At 56.2% G+C, this 21,456-nt stretch overlaps 2 protein-coding genes across 5 annotated transcripts in view; both read left to right on the forward strand.

The window, feature by feature from the left end:
* The window catches only part of BRD4 (bromodomain containing 4), a 74,156-nt gene extending 68,218 nt beyond the window's left edge, over window positions 1-5,938 (forward strand). For 3 of the 4 annotated variants that reach the window (XM_033083801.2, XM_033083799.2, XM_033083800.2), the window contains exons 20-22: window positions 205-416; window positions 3,655-3,892; window positions 5,767-5,938. In XM_033083801.2, the coding sequence (XP_032939692.1) occupies window positions 205-416; window positions 3,655-3,892; window positions 5,767-5,835 (519 nt within the window). In that variant the 3' untranslated portion in view covers window positions 5,836-5,938. Of the gene's footprint in view, window positions 1-204; window positions 417-3,218; window positions 3,615-3,654; window positions 3,893-5,766 lie in introns of those variants that run through there. The other variant, XM_033083802.2, reaches the window with a different exon arrangement.
* Window positions 5,939-8,515: 2,577 nt separating this feature from the next.
* Window positions 8,516-21,140, forward strand: EPHX3 (epoxide hydrolase 3). The gene is made up of 7 exons (XM_033083773.1): window positions 8,516-8,599; window positions 11,342-11,613; window positions 14,045-14,130; window positions 15,390-15,688; window positions 17,561-17,664; window positions 18,395-18,543; window positions 20,890-21,140. Exons 2-7 carry the CDS (start codon window positions 11,368-11,370, stop codon window positions 21,119-21,121), a joined length of 1,116 nt encoding a protein of 371 aa, XP_032939664.1. The 5' UTR covers window positions 8,516-8,599; window positions 11,342-11,367; the 3' UTR covers window positions 21,122-21,140.
* The last annotated feature ends 316 nt before the right edge of the window (window positions 21,141-21,456 follow it).

Below are 21,456 nucleotides of genomic sequence, written 5' to 3' on the forward strand. Positions count from 1 at the left end.
TCCCAGTGGATCCCAACCCTGGTGGATCCCAGCCCATCCCAGCCCTGGGTGTTTCCCATCCCTGGGTGGATCCCTGGGTGGATCCTGGTGGATCCCAGCCGATCCCAGCCCTGGGTGTTTCCCAACCCTGGGTGGATCCCTGGGTGTATCCTGGTGGATCCCAGCCGATCCCAGCCCCTCAGTGCCGCCCCGTCTCCCCGGCAGGACCTGAAGATCAAGAACATGGGCTCGTGGGCCTCGCTGGTGCAGAAGCACCCGGCGGCGCCGGCGGCCGCGGCCAAGTCCTCGAGCGACTCCTTCGAGCAGTTCAAGCGCGCGGCGCGCGAGAAGGAGGAGCGGGAGAAGGCGCTCAAGGCCCAGGCCGAGCAGGTGGAGCGCGAGAAGGAGCGGCTCAGGAGGGAGCAGGAGAGGATGAGGTGAGAGCGCCGGGAACACGGGCGCGCGACCGGGAACATGACTGGGAACATGACGGGGAACTCAGCTGGGATTGGGGCTGGGAACATGACCAGGAACGTGGCTGGGAACTCAACTGGGAATGGGACTGGGAATGTGACTGGAAATATGACCGGAAACTCAACTGGGAGCGTGACCAAGAATGTGACTGGGAACACAACCAGGAACATGTCTGGGAATGTGACCGGGAGCGTGATTGGGAACATGGCCAGGAACATGACTGGGAACTCAACCAGGAGTGTGAGCGGGAGTGTGGGAACTCAACCAGGAAGGTGACAGGGAATTCAACTGGGAATGGGACTGAGAACATGACCAGGAACGTGGCTGGGAACATGACTGGGAACTCAACTGGGAGCGTGACCAGGAATGTGACTGGGAACTCAACTGCAAGTGTGACCAAGAATGTGACCGGGAACACAACCGGGACCATGGCTGGGAACGTGACCGGGAACATGGCTGGGAACGTGACAGGGAACTCAACTGGGAATGGGACTGGGAACATGACCAGGAATATGACTGGAAAAGTGACCGGATACTCAACCGGGAGCGCAACCGAGAATGTGACTGGGAACTCAACTGGGAGTGTGATCAGGAACGTGACTGAGAACTCAACCAGGAACGTGACCGGGTGCTCAACCAGGAGCGCAACCGAGAATGTGACTGGGAACACAACCAGGAACATGACTGGGAACGTGACCGCGAACATGGCCGGGAACGTGATTGGGAACATGGCTGAGAACTCAACCAGGAGTGTGACCAGGAACGTGACTGGGAACACAACCAGGAACATGACCGGGAACTCAACCAGGAGCGTGACTGAGAATGTGACCGGGAACACAACCGGGAACATGACTGGGAACGTGACCGGGAACATGACCGGGAACGTGACACGGAACTCAGCTGGGAATGGGACTGGGAATGTGACCGGGAACTCAACTGGGAGCGCAACCGAGAATGTGTCTGGGAACACAATCAGGAACGTGACTGGGAACGTGACCGGGAATGTGACTGGGAACGTGATTGGGAACATGGCTGAGAACTCAACCAGGAGTGTGACCAGGAATGTGACAGGGAACTCAACTGGGAATGTGACTGGGAATGTGACCGGGAAACGTGGCTGGGAACATGACTGGGAACTCAACCAGGAGCGCGACCGAGAATGTGACTGGGAACACAACCGGGAACATGGCTGAGAACGTGATTTGGAACATGACTGGGATCTCAACCAGGAGTGTGACCAGGAACGTGACTGGGAATTCAACTGGGAATGTGACTGGGAACTCAACCAGAAGTGCGACCGAGAATGGGACCGGGAGCTCAGCTGGGAACATGACTGGGAACGTGACCAGGAATGTGATTGGGAACGCCACAAACACCACAGGAACATCAGGAACACCACAAACACCAACAGAACCACAGACACCACCGGAAACACCACCAGGAGCTGCACAGACACCACCAGGAACACCACAAACACCACCAGGAACATCGGGAACATCACAGACACCACCAGGAACTGCACAAACACCATCAGGAACTGCACAGCCATCACCAAACCACCATAACCTGGCTGTTCCCAGCCATTCCTGGTCACTGTGGTCACTCCTTTAGGACCCAGGAGGACAAGGATGCCCTGGAGCTGGCCCAGGGAGTCATTCCTGGTCATTGTGGTCTCTCCTGGTCACTCGTGGCCATTCCTAGTCACTCCTGGTCTCTCCTGGCCATTCCTGGTCACTCCTGGTCTCTCCTGGTCACTCCTGGCCACTCCTGGTCATTCCTGGTCACTGTGGTCACTCCTGGTCACTCCTGGTCACTCTCTAGGACCCGGGAGGACGAGGAGGCGCTGGAGCAGGCGTGGCGGGTGCACGAGGAGGTTCTGGAGCACAGGGGCGGTTCATGGTCACTGTGGTCACTCCTGGTCATTCTTGGTCACTCCTGGTCACCCATGGTCACTCCTGGTCACTGTGGTCACTCCTTTAGGACCCAGGAGGACAAGGATGCCCTGGAGCAGGCCCAAGGAGTCACTCCTGGTCATTGTGGTCACTGTGGTCACTCCTGGCCATTCCTTTAGGACCCGGGAGGACGAGGAGATGCTGGAACAGGCCTGGGGGGGTTCCTGGTCACTGTGGTCACTCCTAGTCACTCCTGGTCACTCCTGGCCATTCCTGGTCACTGTGGTCACTCCTGGCCATTCCTACTCACTCCTGGTCACTCCTGGTCACTCCTGGTCACTCTCTAGGACCCGGGAGGACAAGGACGCACTGGAGCAGGCGCGGCGGGTGCACGAGGAGGTTCTGGAGCACAGGGGGGGTTCATGGTCACTGTGGTCACTCCTGTGGTCACTGTGGTCACTCCTGGTCACTGTGGTCACTCCTTTAGGACCCAGGAGGACAAGGATGCCCTGGAGAAGACCCAGGGAGTTACTCCTGGTCATTGTGGTCACTCCTGGTCGCTCCTTTAGGACCCAGGAGGACGGGGAGGTGCTGGAACAGGCCTGGGGGGGTTCCTGGTCACTGTGGTCACTCCTGGCTATTCTTGGTCCCTCCTGGTCACTCCTGGTCACTGTGGTCACTCCTGGTCACTGTGGTCACTGTGGTCACTCCTGGTCACTCTCTAGGAGCCGGGAGGACGAGGAGGCGCTGGAGCAGGCGCGGCGGGTGCACGAGGAGGTTCTGGAGCACAGGGGGGTTCATGGTCACTGTGGTCACTCCTGTGGTCACTGTGGTCACTCCTGGTCACTCGTGGTCACTGTGGTCACTCCCCAGGACCCGGGAGGACGAGGAGGCGCTGGAGCAGGCGCGGCGGGTGCACGAGGAGGTTCTGGAGCACAGGGGGGGTTCATGGTCACTGTGGTCACTCCTGGTCACTCCTGGTCACTCGTGGTCACTCCTGGTCACTCTCTAGGACCTGGGAGGACAAGGACGCGCTGGAGCAGGCGCGGCGGGTGCACGAGGAGGTTCTGGAGCACAGGGGGGGTTCATGGTCACTGTGGTCACTCCTGTGGTCACTGTGGTCACTCCTGGTCACTCCTGGTCACTGTGGTCACTCTCTAGGACCTGGGAGGACGAGGAGGCGCTGGAGCAGGCGCGGCGGGTGCACGAGGAGGTTCTGGAGCACAGGGGGGGTTCATGGTCACTGTGGTCACTCCCGTGGTCACTGTGGTCACTGTGGTCACTCCTGGTCACTGTGGTCACTCTCTAGGACCCGGGAGGACGAGGAGGCGCTGGAGCAGGCGCGGCGGGTGCACGAGGAGGTTCGGCGGCGCCAGGAGCAGCAGCAGCCGCCGGGGCCCGGCGCGGGCGCGGTGCCGGTGCCGGTGCCGGTGTCGGCGGCGTCGGCGCCGCCGCAGCCCCAGAGCTCCCAGAGCTCCCAGTCCATGCTGGACCAGCAGCGGGAAATGGCCCGGAAGAGGGAGCAGGAGAGGAGGCGCCGGGAAGCGGTGAGCAAAGGGTTAAAGTGTCCTGAAAAATGGGGGGGAAGGGTCACCAAAATGGGGTAAAATTATCAAAATTTTTAAAAAAATCATTAAAATATTCCCCAAAAAATGTGGGGAGAAGGGTCACCAAAATGGGGTAAAAGAATCAAAATTTAAAAAAAAAAAATCATTAAAATATTACCCAAAAAATTCTGGGGTGAAGGGTCACCAAAATGGGGTAAAATCATCAAAATCTAAAAAAAAAATCATCAAAATATTCCCCAAAAAATGTGGGGAGAAGGGTCACCAAAATGGGGTAAAATCATCAAAATTTAAAAAAAAAAGTGGGGAAAATGGGTCCTGAAAATGGGGTAAAATATCAGAATATTTAAAAAAATTCTGGGGTGAAGGGTCACAAAAATGGGGTAAAATAATTAAAATATTAAAACAAAAAGTGGGGGAAAAGGGTCACGAAAATGGGGTAAAATCATCGAAGTGTTTGAAAAAATTGTAGGGGAAAAGGGGTAAAAATGGGATAAAATCATCAAAATACTCCCCAAAAACGGAAATGACAAAAAAAAAACGGAAATGGCCAAAAAATACCCAAAAATGACCAAAAAAACCCCAAAAATTACAAAAAAAAAGTGGAAATTACCCCAAAAAATGCCAGAAATTATGCCCAAAAAAAGCCTGGAAATGACCCCAAAAAAATACCAGAAATGACCCCCCAAAAAAAGGGAAGTTGACCCCCCAAAAAACCAGAAATGGCCAAAAAATACCCGGAAAGTACAAAAAAATACCCAGAAATTACCCCAAAAAAATAGAAATTACCCCCCAAAAAAAGCGGAAATGGCCCAAAAAAATGCCAAAACTTATCCCCAAAAAAACTGGAAATTACCCAAAAAAAACCCCAGAAATTACCCAAAAGACCGAAAATTACAAAAAAAAAAAAAAAAACGGAAATGACCCCCAAAAAAAGGGAAGTGACCCCCCAAAAAACTGAAATGACCCAAAAAAACCTCAAAAATTACCCAAAAAAGCCTGGAAATGACCCAAAACAAAATCGGAAATGACAAAACCAGAAATTACAAAAAAAAATTTTAAATTACCCCCAAAAAGCGGAAATGACCCCAAAAAATGCTAGAACTTATCCACAAAAAAAACGGAAATGACCCAAAAAAAAAACCCCAGAAATTACCCAAAAGACCAGAAATGACAAAAAAAAAGAAAACCGGAAATTACCCCCCAAAAAAGGGAAGTGACCCAAAAAACCTCAAAAATTACTTTAAAAAACCCCAGAAATGACCCAAAACAAAAATGGAAATGACAAAAAAAAACCAAAAATGACTAAAGAAACTCAGAAATTACTCCAAAAAATGAAAATTACCCCCAAAAAAAGCAGAAATGACCCCCAAAAAAGGGAAGTGACCCCCAAAAAATCGGAAATTACCACAGAAATGACAAAAAAAAAAAAAAAAGGGAAATGGCCAAAAAAAAAAAGGAAATTACCCCAAAAAATGCCCAAAATTATCCCCAAAAAACCTGGAATCGACCCAAAAAAACCCCTGAAAATTTCCCAAAAGACCGGAAATTGCTCCTCAAAAAAAGGAAGTGGCCCCCCAAAACCGGAAATGACCCCAAACCCGGAAATGAAAAACCGGAAATGACAAAGTACCCGGAAATGATCCAAAACAAAACCGGAAATGACCCCCAAAACCGGAAATTACCCCAAAACCGGAAATGACAAAAACCCGGAAATTATCCAAAACAAAACCGGAAATGACCCAAAACAAACCGGAAGTGACCAAAAAACAGCAGAAATGACCCCAAAAATTTGGAATAAAAAAATTCCAGGATTTTTTTCCCGATTTTTCCCGAATTTTTTTTTTGGTTTGCAGATGGCGGCGACGATCGACATGAACTTCCAGAGCGACCTCCTGGCGATTTTCGAGGAGAATCTTTTCTAGGAGAGGCGATTCCGGCCGGGAATTTGACTCTTTCCCAAAAAAAAAAAAAAACAAAAAAACCAACAAAAAACCAACACACACACACAAAAAAAACCCAAAAAAAAAAAAAAAAGAACCCGTGGAAAAATATCAAAAAAAAGAAAAAAAATTCCTTTTTTTTTTTTTTCTCTCTTTTCCCTTTTTTCCTGGCCAAAAAAAAAAAAAACAAAGAAAAACCAACAAAAAAAACAACAAAGTTCGGACTCTCCGTTAAATATCGGAAAAAATTCGGGAATGGGAGCGGGGGCGGGGCTGCCTTACCCCGGAATTCCACTTTTTATTTTTCCCCTTTTTCCTTGTTTTTCACACCAAAAAAAAAAAAAAAAAAAAATCCACAAAAAATTCCTGGGAATTCCCGGGATTTTCTTTATTTTTTTGTCTTTTTTTTTCGCGGAGTTTGGGGAAATTTTTTTTTTTTTGTCGGTTTGATTTTATTTTCGTTTTTCCGGCGGCGAAAAAAAAAAAAAAATGGGAGAAAATTCCCGATTTTTGGGCTGGATTGGGGCGGATTTGGGGTTTTTTTTGGGGAGGAATTTGGGGGGGGAGGGGTGATGGGGGGAGGGGCTCGACCCCTCCCCCACCCGCTGCCTCAGGGACTTCCCCCCCCTTTGCCTTTTCCCGATTTTTCCTGCAATTTTTCCTCCTTTTCCCTCCATTTTTCCTCCTCATTTTAAAATTTTCTTCCTTTTCCAAAACTTCCTCTTTTTCCTCCAGTTTTTTCCTGATTTTTTAAAACATTTTCCTTGATTTTTTCAATTTTTCCCTGATTTTTTCAAACTTTTCCTGATTTTTTTTTAAATTTTTCTCCGTTTTTTTTCAATTTTTTCCTGATTTTTTTTCTCCAATTTCTAACAAAAAAATCCCAATTTTTCTCCTGATCATTTCTCTTTTTTTTCTAATTTTCCTTCTTTTCCCTTTTTTAAATTTTTATTCTTTTTTCCTAATTTTTCCCTGATTCTTTACTCCTCCTTTTCCCCCTTCCCTTTTTTCATTTCCCCCAATTTTTTTCCCCTTTTCTCCCACTTTTTAAATTCCCTTTTCCCCTTGAATTTCATTTTTATCTCCCCCTTAAATTCCTCTTTAATTCTCCCTCTTTATTTTTCAGTTCTTTTTAAAATTTGAATTTCTTCCTTCAAAATTCCCATTTTTTCCTCATTTTTCCATTTTTTACAACCCCTTAAATTTTTTACATTTCCCCTTTTCCCTCCTCATTCCCCTCCCTCCCTTTTCCCCAATTTCCCCTTTTTTCCCCCAAAATCGCCGCCGAGCCCGGAATTATTTTTTTATTATCCCCATTTCATTTTAATTCTTTTTTTTTTTTTAATTTTATATAAATCCCCTTTTTTTTTTTGCCCCAAAATCCCGGGAATTCTCCCCGTTCCTCTCCCCCCTCCCCACCCGGGGTTTTATTAATTATTAATAATTAATTAATTTTATTTGGGTTGGGGTCCCCGTCGGTGCCAATCCCGAGGTTTTTTTTCCCCCGGAATTCCCGCGCCGGGGTTTTGCCGATCGTGGAATAAAAAACGCTGCGAGTTTGGTTTTGTATAAAAAACACCAAAAAAAAGAAAAAAAAAAAAAAAAACCACAACGGAATTTTCGGGTTTTTCAGCCCCGTTTTTATCCCAAAAATCCCAGAAAATTTAGAAAATTTCAGGTGGGGAGAGGGGAAGAAAAATGGAGGAGGGAGGGGAAAAAAAATCTTAATTAAAATTTAAAATATTTCCGGTCGAACGGGAATTTTAAATTGAAATTCCCAGAATTCCAAGTTTTGAGTTGAGAGAAATTGAAATTTTTGCATTTTAGAATTTTAAGTGGAAATCGACAGAAATTGAGAGTTTTTAAAGTTGACATTTTGAGGTTTAAAAATCAAAATTTAAATTGATTTTATTTTTCAATTTTAATAAGTCAAAATTCAACCTAAATTCCACAAAAATCAAAATTTTGAAAGTTGAGAGTTTAGGAATTTTCAAGTCAAAATGGAGAGAAATTGAGATTTCTATTGAAATTGAGTTTTTCGATTTTAAACATTTGGTTTCAAGGCGAAATTGGTGGAATTCGAGATTTCCATTGAAATTTCAATTGTAAAGATTTAAATTTGTAGAAATGGGGAAAGGAAAGGGGGGGGGGAAAGAATAAAAATTGGGGGGAAATGGATTAATAAGAAAAGGCAAAAAAAAAAAAGGGTTTAAAATGGCCAAAAAATGTAAAAAGGAGGGAAAAAGGGAAATAGAAAAGGGGAAAAAACTGAAAGAAAATGGGAGGAAAATGGTTAAAAAACTGGAAAAAGCCGTCAAAATTTTTTAAAATACATAAAATTGGGAGGATAAAAGGTCCCCAAACGACACAAAAGCAACAAAAAATGTTAAAACTAAAAAAGAACAAAGGGGAGAAAGCCAAAAAAAGCGACAAAAAGTTTAAAAAAACGGAGAAAAAAACCAAAAAAACCCAAAAAATGCCCCAAATCCGCCCGAGCAGGCCCCGCCCCTTTGGGCGTTCCTGGCCCCGCCCCCTCGCTCTCATTGGCTGCTCCCTGGAGGCCCCCGCCCCTTTTTCCTCACCGTCCAATCAACTCTCGGGGGCGGGGCCAGCGCGGTTTGAGGCGGAAGCGGCGCCGGCGTGGGGGGGGGGCGGGGGCGGCGACAGCGCCGCGATCGCGACAGAGGCGACAGAACCGGGCGGTGCCACCCCCGGTGCCGGCAGAGCCCCCCCGCCGTCGCGACAGGTCGGTGATGGCGGCGGGAACCCCGCTCTGTCGTGACAGAGGTGGCGGGGACAGCACCCCCGCGGGTGACAGGGACACCGCAGTGTCGCGATAGAGGCGGGGCGGGGACAGGGGGCGGGGGACAGCGCGAGTCGCGACAGAGCCGGGATTGGGACACGGCCGCAGCGGTGACAAGGACAGCTCAATGTCGCGACAGCTCCGGACGGGGACGGACAGGGACGGGGACACTCCAATGTCGTGACACCCCCTTGGGGACAGGGACACCCCATTTATGGGACACCCCACGGACAGGGACACCCCAATGTCGTGACGCCCCCTTGGGGACAGGGACACCGCAATGTCGTGACACCCCCTTGGGGACAGGTGTCACCCCCTGGTGTGGCACCTCGGGGCTGTCGCGGTGCCACCGTGGGGGTGGCGACATCCCTGACAGTGACACTCTGGGGGCGGTGACACTCCAGGGCTGGTGACATCCAGACAGCGCCACCCTGGGGGTGGTGACATCCAAGGAACGGTGACAGTCGGGGTGGTGACACCCTGGGGATGGTGACATGCAGACAGTGCCATGCTAGGGGTGGTGACATCCAGGGGGTGGTGACACTCTGAGGATCGTGACATCCCTGACAGTGCCACCCTGACCATGGTGACATCCTGGGCACGGTGACACTCTAGAGGGGTGACATCCAGGGATGGTGACATCCAGGGGATGGTGACACCCCTGACAGTGCCACCCTAGGGTTGGTGGCACCCCGGACATGGTGTCATCCTGGGAATGGTGACACCCTGAGGATGGTGACACCCTGGGGATGGCGACATCCAGGGCATGGTGACATCCTGAGGATCGTGACATCCCTGGCGGTGCCACCCTGCACATGGTGACATCCGGGGCACGGTGACACTCTAGAGGGGTGACATCCAGGGGATGGTGACATCCAAGGAATGGTGACACCCCTGACAGTGCCACCCTGGCCATGGTGACATCCAGGACATGGTGCCACCCTGGGGGTGGTGACATCCCTGACAGTGCCACCCTGGAGGTGGTGACATCCAGACGGTGCCACCCTGGAGGTGGTGACATCAAGGACATGGTGACTTCCAGGGGGTGGTGACATCCAGGGGGTGGTGACACTCTGAGGATCGTGACACCCCTGACAGTGCCATTCTGGCCATGGTGACATCCAGGACATGGTGCCACCCTGGGGATGGTGACACCCCTGACAGTGACACCCTGGGGGTGGTGACACTCTGAGGATCGTGACACCCCTGACGGTGCCACCCTGGACATGGTGACATCCAGGGATGGTGACACCCTCGACAGTGCCACCCTAGGGTTGGTGGCACCCCGGACATGGTGTCATCCTGGGAATGGTGACACCCTGAGGATGGTGCCACCCTGGGGGTGGTGACATCCAAGGAATGGTGACACCCTGGGGGTAGTGACATCCAGGGCATGGTGCCACCCTGGGGGTAGTGACATCCAGACAGTGCCACCCTGGCCATGGTGACATGCAAGGAACGGTGACACTGGGGGTGGTGGCACCCCTGACAGTGCCACCCTGGGGGTGGTGACATCCATGGAATGGCGACACCCTGGGGATGGTGACGTCGAGGGGGTGGTGACACCCTGGGGGTGATGACATCCAAGGAATGGTGGCACCCAGGGGATGGTGACACCCTGGGGGTGGTGACACTCTGGGGGTGGTGACATCCCTGCCGGTGCCACCCGGGCGGTGCCACCTGGGAATTGGGACAGGTGGTGACACATCCCGGTCACAGCAGCGCCGAGACTTTGGGGACAAGGTGGGGACAGAGGGGACACTGGGGGGGCTCTGGGGACACTGGGGGGGCTTTGGGGACAATGGGGACACTGGTGACACTGGGGGGGGTTAGGGACACACTGGGGACAAGACAGGGACACTGGAGGGGCTTTGGGGACAATGGGGACACTCTGGAGGCTGTGGGGACAAGGTGGGGACACTGGAGGAGTTTTGGGGACACTTTGGGGACAATGGGGACACTGTGGGGGCCGTGAGGATGATGGGGACACCCTGGGGACACCCTGGGGACACCCTGGGGACACCCTGCAGACAGAGCCACCCTGCAGCTGGGACGCCATGGGGACATGGGACATCGGTGACGAGGCCACCCTGTGATGGGGGACACCTCGGGGATGGGACACCCAGCTGTCCCCAGCTGTCCCCATGCCCCGTCCCTTTGTCCCCGGCTGTCCCCAGGTGTCCCTGTGTCCCCAACTGTCCCCAGGTGTCCCTGCCTTGTCCCCAACTGTTCCCATGCCCCTGTCCCTGTGTCCCCAGGTGTCCCCAGGTGTGCCCAGGTGTCCCCATGCCCTGTCCCTGTGTCCCCCAGGTGTCCCCAGTGTCCCCATGCCCTGTCCCTGCCTTGTCCCCAGTGTCCCCATGCCCCCTCTCCCTGTGTCCCCAGGTGTCCCCAGGTGTCCCCATGCCCCTCTCCCTCTGTCCCCAGGTGTCCCCAGGTGTCCCCAGTGTCCCCATGCCCTGTCCCTGTGTCCCCCAGGTGTTCTGACCCTCCCACCCCCATGTCCCTCTGTGTCCCCAGTGTCCCCAGCTGTCCCCAGGTGTCCCCAGTGTCCCCATGCCCCTCTCGTTGTGTCCCCAGTGTCCCCATGCCCCTGTCCCTGTGTCCCCAGCTGTCCCTGCCTTGTCCCCAGGTGTCCCCAGGTGTCCCCAGTGTCCCCATGCCCTGTCCCTGCCTTGTCCCCAGGTGTCCCCAGTGTCCCCAGTGTCCCCATGCCGCGCCGCCTGCTGTCCCTCCTGCTGGCCCCCACGCGGCTCCTGCTCGCCCTGCGGCAGCTCCTGGCCCGGGGGGGACTCGCGGTGGCCGCGGTGGCCTCGGGGGTGGCCTTCGGGCTCTGGGGGGTGGCGCTGCTGCTGCGCCTGGGACCCCGCGCGACATTCAGGTGGCACCGCAGGGACACGGCCCCGCCCGGGCTGAGCGATGGAAAATTCGGGGAGCACCGGTACCTGCGGCTGCAGGTTTGGGGGGTTTGGGGGAATTTGGGGGGTCCTGGGGGGATTTTGGGAGGGTCCTGAAGAGGTTTTGGGGATTCCTGGGGAGATTCTGGGGGCTCCTGGGGGGGTCCTGGGGGGATTTTGAGGGGATTTGAGGGGAATTTTGGGGGGATTTGGGGGGTCCTGAAGGGATTTTTTGGGGGGTTGGGGTATTTTGGGGGGATCCTGACGAGGTTTTGGAGATTCCTGGGGATGATTTTGGGGGAATTTTGGGGGGATCTGGGGGGTCCTAGAGGAATCTGGGGGGATTGGGTGGGGATTTTGGGGAGATTCGGGGGAGATCTGGGGGGTTTGAGGAGGTTCCTGGAAGGTTCCAGAGGGGGTTTGGGTGGAATTTTGGGAGACTGGGGGGTCCTGAGGGAATTTGGGGGGTCCTGGGGGGATTTTTAGGGGATCCTGGGAGGGTTTTGGGGGATCCTGGGGGGATTTTGGGGGGTCCTGGAGGGTCCTGGAGGGGTTTAGGGGGAATTTGGGGGGTCCTGGGGGGATTTTTTGGGGGTTTGGGGAGGTTCCTGGAAGGTTCTAGAGGGGTTTGGGGGAGATTTGGGGAGTCCTGGGGAATTCTGGGGGGTCCTGGGGGGTCCTGGAGGGGTTTAGGGGGAATTTGGGGGGATTTTGGGGGGATTTGGGGGGGTCCTGAGGGATTTTTAGGGGGCGTTCGGGGGCATTTTAAGGGAGATTTTGGGGTCTGGGGAGGTTCCTGGAAGGTTCGAGAAGGGTCTGAGGGAATTTGGGGGGAACTTTGGGGGATTTTGGGGGGTCCTGAGTGGATTTGGGGGGTCCTGGGTGGATTTTGGGGGGGTCCTGAAGAGGTTTTGGGGGGGTTCTGGGGAGATTTTGGGGGGTCCTGGGAGGATTTTTGGGGGTTTTGGAGGATTCTGGGGGGTCCTGGAGGGTCCTGGAGGGGTTTAAGAGGAATTTAGGGGGTCCTGGGGGAATTTTGGGGAGTCCTGGGGGGATTTTTGGGGGATTTTTAGGGGGTCCTGGGGGGTTTTGGGGGGGTCCTGGGGAGATTTTGGGGTACCTGGAGGGATTCTGGGGGGATTTTGGGGGGATTTGGGGGGTCCTGGGAGAATTTTGGGGGGATTGGGGAAGATTTTGGGGTTTGGGGAGGTTCCTGGAAGGTTCGAGAAGGGTCTGAGGGGGTTTGGGGGGAATTTTGGGGGGATTTGGGGGGTCCTGGGGGGATTTTTGGGGCCGTTCGGGGGATTTTGGGGGGTCCTGGGGGATTTTGGGGGAGGTCCTGGAGGAATCTGGGGGGATTGGGTGGGGATTTTGGGGAAATTCGGGGGAAATTTGGGGGGTTTGGGGAGGTTCCTGGAAGGTTCCAGAGGAGGTTTGGGTGGAATTTTTGGGAGATTGGGGGATCCTGAGGGAATTTGGGGGATCCTGGGGGGATTTTGAGGGGATCCTGGGAAGGTTTTGGGGGATCCTGGGGGGATTTTGGGGGGTCCTGGAGGGTCCTGGAGGGGTTTAGGGGGAATTTGGGGGGTCCTGGGGGGATTTTTTGGGGGTTTGGGGAGGTTCCTGGAAGGTTCTAGAGGGGTTTGGGGGAGATTTGGGGAGTCCTGGGAGGATTTTTGGGGGCGTTCGGGGGATTCTGGGGGGATCCTGGGGGGATCTGGGGGGGTTTGGGGAAGATTTTGGGGGTTTGGGGAGGTTCCTGGAAGGTTCGAGAAGGGTCTGAGAGGATTTGGGGGTAATTTTTGGGAGATTTGGGGGGTCCTCGAGCGGTTTAGGGGGAATTTTGGGGGTCCTTAGGGGATTTTGAGGGGATCCTGAGGTGGTTTTGGGGGGGTTCCGGGGAGATTTTGGGGGATCCTGGGGGGATTTTGGGGGGATTTTTGGGGAGTTGGGGAAGATTTTGGGGTGTTTGGGGAGGTTCCTGGAAGGTTCGAGAAGGGTCTGAGGGGGTTTGGGGGGAAATTTGGGGGGATTTGGGGGGTCCTGAGGGGATTTGGGGGGAATTTTGGGGTCTTTGGGGTGGATTTGAGGGGGATTTTTGGGGGTACTTAATGGATTTGGGGAGATTCTGGGGGGTCCTTGATGAATCTGGGGGGATTTTGGGGTCTTTGAGGTGGATATGGGGAGATTTTGGGGGGTCCTGGATGGATTTGAGGGGAATTTTGGGGGGGTCCTGGATGGATTTGGGAGGATTTGGGGTCTTTGGGGTGAATTTGGGGGGGATTTTGGGGGTCCTGGATGGATTTTGGGGGATTCTGGGGGGTCCCGTGTGGATTTTGGGATCTTCGCGGTGACTTTGGTGTGGCTTTGGTGACATCCTCAGCGGTGCCATCCCCGGTGGCTCCTCCTGTGACACCGGGGGTGGGTCCCAGGGCTGATTTGGGATTGTCCCCACCCCCCTGTCCCCCTTTGTCACCTTTGTCCCCCCCAGGGCTCGGGGCTGCGGCTCCATTACGTCACTCGGGGTCCCCCCGGCGCCCCCCTGATGCTGCTGCTGCACGGCTTCCCCCAGAACTGGTGCGTGTCCCCGAGTGTCACCAAGTGTCCCCGAGTGTCCCCAAGTGTCCCCAGGTGTCCCCAAGTGTCCCCGAGTGTCCCCAGATGTCCCACGGGTCCCCCATGTTGTCCCCAAGTGTCACCCAGGGTCCCCCCCCGATGCTGCTGCCCCACAACTGGAGGGTGCCACCCCCAGGAGTGTCCCCAAGGTGTCCCCAAGTGTCCCCAAGGTGTCCCCCATGTGTCTTCCGGGTCCCTCAAGTGTCTTCACGGTGTCCCCAAAATGTCACCCGCGTGTCCCCATGTCTTTCATGGTGTCCCTGAGGTGTCCCCATGTTCCTGTCCTTCTGTCCCCAGTGTCCTCCAGTGACGCCAGGTGTCCCCATACTCCTGTCCCCCAGGTGTCCCCATGTCCCCCAAGTGTCCCCATGCCCCCCAGGTGTCTCTGTGTCCCCCCAGGTGTCCCCATGCTCCTGTCCCCCGTGTCTCTGTGTCACCCTAGGTGTCCCCATGTCCCTGAGGTTTCCCCATGTCCCCAGGTGTCCCCAGGTGTTCCCATGTCCCCCAGGTGTCCCCATGTCCCCCAGGTGTCCCCACACTCCTGTCCCCGTGTCCCCAGGTGTCCCCATGTCCCCCAGGTGTCCCCATGTCCCCCAGGTGTCCCCACACTCCTGTCCCCGTGTCCCCAGGTGTCCCCATGTCCCCCAGGTGTCCCCACACTCCTGTCCCCGTGTCCCCTGGTGTCCCCATGTCCCCAGGTGTCCCCATGTCCCCCATGCTCCCGACCATCACTTTGTCCCCGTGGTGCCACCGCTGTCCCCTGTGTCCCCAGGTGTCCCTGTGGTGTCCCCATGCTCCTGTCCCCCAGGTGTCCCCAGGTGTCCCTGAAGTGTCCCCATGCTCCTGTCCCCCAGGTGTCCCCAGGTGTCCCTGAAGTGTCCCCATGCTCCTGTCCCCCAGGTGTCCCCAGGTGTCCCTGAAGTGTCCCCATACTCCTGTCCCCCAGGTGTCCCCAGGTGTCTCCATGTCCCCAAGGTTTCCCCATGTCCCCCGTGTCCCCAGATGTCCCTCCAGGTGTCCCCACGCTCCTGTCCCCTGTGTCCCCAGGTGTCCCCATGTCCCCAAACGTCCCCCCAAGTGCCCCATGCTCCTGTCCCCCGTGTTCCCAGATGTCCCCAGGTGTCCCCATGCCCCCCAGGTGTCCCCACGCTCCTATCCCCCCAGGTGTCCCCATGTCCCCCAGATGTCCCCAGGTGTCCCCATGTCCCCCGTGTCCCCAGGTTCTGCTGGCGCCACCTGCTGCAGGAGTTCTGTCCCCGTTTCCGGGTGGTGGCCCTGGACCTGCGGGGCTGCGGGGACTCGGAGAAGCCACCGGGGAGGGACAGCTACCGCCTGGAGCTGCTCCTTGGGGACATCTGTGACGTCATCGAGGCCCTGGGGACACCGGCGGGGTCCCCGCGCTGCGTCCTGGTGGGACACGACTGGGGAGGGGTCCTGGCCTGGGAGGTGGCATCGAGTCACCCCCGGCTGGTGCAGAAACTGGTGGTGATGGACGCGCCACAGCGGGGGGTGATGGCAGGTGACAGCGGGGACATGGGGGGGACAGGGGGACGGTGGGGACATTGGGGACAGTGGGGACAGTGGGTGCACTGGGAATGCTGGGGACAGTGGGGACAGTGGGGACAGTGGGACCCTGGGGACATGGGGACAAGGAGGGGACAGGGGGACAGTGGGGACAGTGGGTGCACTGGGAATGCCAGGGACAGTGGGGACATTGGGGGACATTGGGGACAGTGGGGACAAGGAGGGGACATGGGGACACTGGGGACAGTGGGGACAGTGGGGACATCAGGAATGCTGAGGACAGTGGGACACTGGGGACACTGGGGATACTGGGGATACTGGGAATGCTGGGGACAGCGGGGACATTGGGGACAATGAGGGGACATTGGGGCCACTGGGGACAAGGAGGGGACATGGGGACACTGGGGACATTGGGGATGCTGGGGACACGGGGGACATTGGGGGACATTGGGGATATTGGGGATATTGGGGATATTGGGGACAATGAGGGGACATTGGTGAGATACTGGGGACATTGGGGACAGGGGGACACTGGGAATGCTGGAAACAGTGGGGACATTGGGGACAATGAGGGGACACTGGGGACATTGGGACACTGGGGATACTGGGGACATGGGGACAGTGGGGACAATGAGGGGACCCTGGGGCCACTGAGGACATAGGGGACATCAGGAATGCTGAGGTCAGTGGGGACACTGGGGACATTGGGACACTGGGGATACTGGGGACAGTGGGGACATTGGGGGACATGGGGACATTGGGGATATTGGGGATACTGGGGACTCTGGGGACAATGAGAGGACAGTGGGGACAGCGGGGACAGTGGGGACAAGGAGGGGACATGGGGACACTGAGGGCACTGGGGATGCTGGGGACACTGGGGACAATGGGGACGGAAGGTGACACAGAGGTCATGGGTGGAGGTGGCACCGTGGGGACATCAGGAGTTGTGGTAGGATGGCTCTCAGTTGGTGGCACTGGGGGACATCGAGTGGCCGAGGCCATTGGGTGTCACCTCCCGTGGCCAAGGTCCCTGGGTGCCATCTGTCATGGCCAGTGTCACTGGGTGCCACCTCAAGCCATCCAGTGCCACCTCTCTTGGCAGTGACCCCACAGTGTCCCCACCGTGGTTGTGACTCCACGGTGGCCCTGTGGTGGCCCTGTCCCCTGTCCCTGACCCTGCAGTGACTCTGTAGTCACCCTGACCCTGAGGTGGCCCTGTCCCTGTCCCTGTCCCCATTCCTGTCCCTATGGTGGCCCTGTGGTGGCCCTGTCCAGTCTATAACCCTGTCCTCACCCCCATGGTGGCTCTGTGGTGGCCTTGTCCCTGTCCCTGTCCCCATTCCTGTTCCTATGGTAGCCCTGTCCCCCTCCATGTCCCCACAGTAGCCCTGTCCCTGTCCCTGTCCCTACAGTGACCCCACAGTGACCCTGTCCTTGACCCTGTGGTGGCCCTGTCCAGTCTATAACCCTGTCCCTGTCCCCACGGTGACCCCTCTGTGTCCCTGTCCCCATGGGGACCCCACAATGTCCCTGTCCCAGTCCCTGTCCCCACAATGACCCTATACTGTCCCTGTCCCTGTCCCTGTCCCCTCTGTGTCCCTGTCCTTGTCACTGACCCCTCTGTGTCCCTGTCCCCGTCCCTGTCCCTGTCCCTGTCCCTGTCCCCATTCCTGTCCCTGTCTCTGTCCCTGTCCCTGACCCCTCCCTGTCCCTGTCCCTGTCCCTGTCCCTGTCCCTGTCCCTGTCCCTGACCCCTCCCTGTCCCTGTCCCCCTGGTGACCCCACAATGTCCCTGACCCCTCCCTGTCCCTGTCCCCGTGGTGACCCCACAATGTCCCTAACCCCTCTCTGTCCCTGTCCCCAGCGTTCACCGCCCGTCACCCGTCACAGCTGCTCCGTTCCTGTTACATTTTCCTGTTCCAGCTGCCCTGGCTGCCCGAGCTGCTCCTGTCCCTGGGTGACTTCCAGGTCAGCGCTGTCCCCTCCTGTCCCCTCCTGTCCCCTCAGTGTCCCCTCAGTGTCATCTCCTCTCCATGGAGCTCCTCAAGGAGCACCCCAAGGGGCGACACCCAACCCCAAAGTGTCATGTCCCCATCTTTGTCCCAAATTTCTGGGGCTGGTGGCACCACCCAGACCTCATGTCCCCATCTTTGTCCCCAGTTTCGGGGGTTTGGTGTCACCCAGAGCTCTTTGTCCCAAATTTTGGGGGTCCTGGCACTCCCCAGTCCCAGTTTCTCCCAATTTGTCCCCAATTTTTGTGGTTGATGTCACCCAGAATTTGTGTCCTCCATTTTGTCTTTGTTTCTCTCATTTTGTCCTCAGTTTTGGGGTCCTGGCACCCCCAGCCCCATTTCCCCCATTTTATCCCCAATTTTCAGGTCCTGGCACCCCCCAGCCCCATTTCCCCCATTTTATCCCCAATTTTGGGATCCTGGTGCCCCCTAGCCTCCATTTCCCCTCAGATTTCCGGGTCCCCCAGCCCCATTTCCTCAATTTTTTCCCTGATTTTGCAATCTGGCACCCCCATCCCAAATTTCCCCCATTTTTTCCCCAATTTCTGGTTCTGGCACCTCCCATCCCCATTTTCCCCCATTTTGTCCCCGATTTTGGGATCCTGGCACCCCCCAGACCCCATTTCCCCCATTTTGTCCCAAATTTCGGTGTCCCCAACCCCGTGTCCCCCCGGGTGTCCCCACAGCTGGTGAAGACGTTCCTGACCAGTGCCCAGACCGGCATCCAGGACCCGGCCTGGCGGCTCTCGGAGCAGGAACTGGAATCGTACCTGTTCAGCCTCTCGCAGCCCGGGGGGCTCAGCCCCGCCCTGCACTACTACAGGAACCTCTTCCGGTGGGTGGGGCCGGGGGCGGGGCTGGGGCGACACCAGTTGGGTTTGGGATGGCCCCAGTTGGGTTTGGGATGGTCCCAGTTGGGTTTGGGATGGCCCCAGTTGGGTTTGGGATCTCCCAGTTGGGTTTGGGATGTTCCCAGTTGGGTTTGGGTTCTCCCAGTTGGGTTTGGGATGGCCCCAGTTGAGTTTGGGATGGTCCCAGTTGGGTTTGGGATCTCCCAGTTGGGTTTGGGATGGTCCCAGTTGAGTTTGGGATCTCCCAGTTGGGTTTGGGATGATCCCAGTTGGGTTTGGGATCTCCCAGTTGGGTTTGGGATGATCCCAGTTGGGTTTGGGATGATCCCAGTTGGGTTTGGGATGATTCCAGTTGGGTTTGGGATGATCCCAGTTGGGTTTGGGATGATCCCAGTTGGGTTTGGGATGGTCCCAGTTGGGTTTGGGATGGTCCCAGTTGGGTTTGGGATGGTCCCAGTTGGGTTTGGGTTATCCCAGTTGGGTTTGGGTTATCCCAGTTGGGTTTGGGATGGTCCCAGTTGGGTTTGGGTTATCCCAGTTGGGTTTGGGATCTCCCAGTTGGGTTTGGGATGGTCCCAGTTTGGTTTGGGATGGTCCCAGTTGGGTTTGGGTTCTCCCAGTTGGGTTTGGGGTGTTCCCAGTTGGGTTTGGGTTCCCCCAGTTGGGTTTAGGATGTTCCCAGTTGGGTTTGGGTTGGTCCCAGTTGGGTTTCGGATCTCCCAGTTGGGTTTGGGTTGGTCCCAGTTGGGTTTGGGATGTTCCCAGTTGGGTTTGGGTGATCCCAGTTGGGTTTGGGATGTTCCCAGTTGGGTTTGGGTGATCCCAGTTGGGTTTGGGATGTTCCCAGTTGGGTTTGGGTGATCCCAGTTGGGTTTGGGTTGGTCCCAGTTGGGTTTGGGATGGTCCCAGTTGGGTTTGGGATGGCCCCAGTTGGGGTTGAGATGTTCCCAGTTGGGTTTGGGATGATCCCAGTTGGGTTTGGGATGGTACCAGTTGGGTTTGGGTTGGTCCCAGTTGGGTTTCGGATCTCCCAGTTGGGTTTGGTTGATCCCAGTTGGGATTGGGATGGTCCCAGTTGGGTTTGGGATGATCCCAGTTGGGATTGGGTTGGTCCCAGTTGGGATTGGGATCTCCCAGTTGGGTTTGGGATGGTCCCAGTTGGGATTGGGATGGTCTCAGTTTGGTTTGGTTGGTCCCAGTTGGGTTTGGGTGATCCCAGTTGAGTTTGGAATGGTCCCAGTTGGGTTCGGGTTGGTCCCAGTTGGGTTTGGGTTGGTCCCAGTTGGGTTTGGGATGGTCCCAGTTGGGTTTGGGTTGGTCCCAGTTGGGTTTGGGATGGTCCCAGTAGGGTTTGGTTGGTCCCAGTTGGGTTTGGGATGTTCCCAGTTGGGTTTGGGATGGTCCCAGTTGGGTTTGGGCTGGTCCCAGTTGGGTTTAGGATGGTCCCAGTTGGGTTTGGGTTGGTCCCAGTTGGGTTTGGGATGGTCCCAGTTGGGTTTGGGTTGGTCCCAGTTGGGTTTGGGATGTTCCCAGTTGGGTTTGAGATGGTCCCAGTTTGGTTTGGTTGGTCCCAGTTGGGTTTGGGTTGGTCCCAGTTGGGTTTGGGATGGTCCCAGTTGGGTTTGGGATGGTCCCAGTTGGGTTTGGGATGGTCCCAGTTGGGCCACTGGTGTTGGTGGGACCCCACTGGGATGTCCTCATTGAGTTGTCCTTTACCTGGTATCCCCAAGGTGTCCCCAAGGTTTCCCCAAGATGTCCCCCACGTGTGCCCAAGGTGTCCCCAACGTGTCCCTGACCCTGTTTCCCCCCTGGGACATCCCGATCCCCCGGGAGCCACCTGTCCCTGCGTCCCCAAGGTGTCCCCATTGTATCCCCATGTCCCCCAGGTGTCCCCCAGGTGTCCCCATGGTGTCCCCAGGTGTCCCTGACCCTGTCCCTGCCAAGGATACCCCTGTCCCTGTGTCCCCAACGTGTCCCCCAGGTGTCCCCATTGTGTCCCCAGGTGTTCCTGACCCTGTGCCCCCCCACCAGGGACACCCCTGTCACTGTGTCCTCCAGTCCCCCAGGTGTCCCCAAGGTTTCCCCATGTCCCCCAGGTGTCCTCATTGTGTCCCTGACCCTGTCTCCCCCCCCACCTCAGGGACACCCCTGTCCCCATGTCCCCCAGGTGTCTCTGACCCTGTCCCCCACCCCCAGGGACACCCCGATCCCCCGGGAGCCGCCTGTCCCTGTGTCCCCAAGGTGTCACCCCTGTGTCCGCAAGGTTTCCCCATGTCCCCAAGGTTTCCCCCAGATGTCCCCAGGTGTCCCTGACCCTGTCCCCCCACCAGGGACACCCCGATCCCCCGGGAGCCGCCCCCTGTCCCCACGCTGCTGCTCTGGGGTTCCTGTGACGCGTTCCTGGACTCGCGCCTTGGCCCCGCCCACCTGCGCTGGCTCCGCCCCTCGGCCCGGCTCCACCTCCTGCCCGGCGCCTCCCATTGGCTGCCCGAGGAGAGGCCCCGCCCCCTGGCCAAGCTGATTGGAGAATTCCTTGGGGGCGGGGCTGAGGAGGGGTCGTAGCCACGCCCAGATTGCGGGGGAGGGGGCGGAGAGTGGGGAGGGGGAAGGGCGGGGTTTGGGGGAGGGGTTTCAACATCTGGGGGGGACTCCCAACATCTGGAATGGACCCCAAAATCTGGGTGGGGATCCCGGTGGGTGATGGGACCCTCAACATCTGGAATGGACCCTCAACATCTGGAAGAGGACCCCGGTGGGTTATGGGACCCCCAACATCTGGAATGGACCCCAAAATCTGGATGAGGACCCTGGTGGGTGATGGGACCCCAACATCTGGAATGGATCCCAAAAATATGGGAGAGGTCTGGTGGGTGATGGGCCCCCCCGCCCCTCAACAT

Source organism: Catharus ustulatus, chromosome 33 (genome assembly GCF_009819885.2).
Source record: "Catharus ustulatus isolate bCatUst1 chromosome 33, bCatUst1.pri.v2, whole genome shotgun sequence".
In the NCBI taxonomy this organism is placed as follows: Eukaryota; Metazoa; Chordata; class Aves; order Passeriformes; family Turdidae; genus Catharus; species Catharus ustulatus.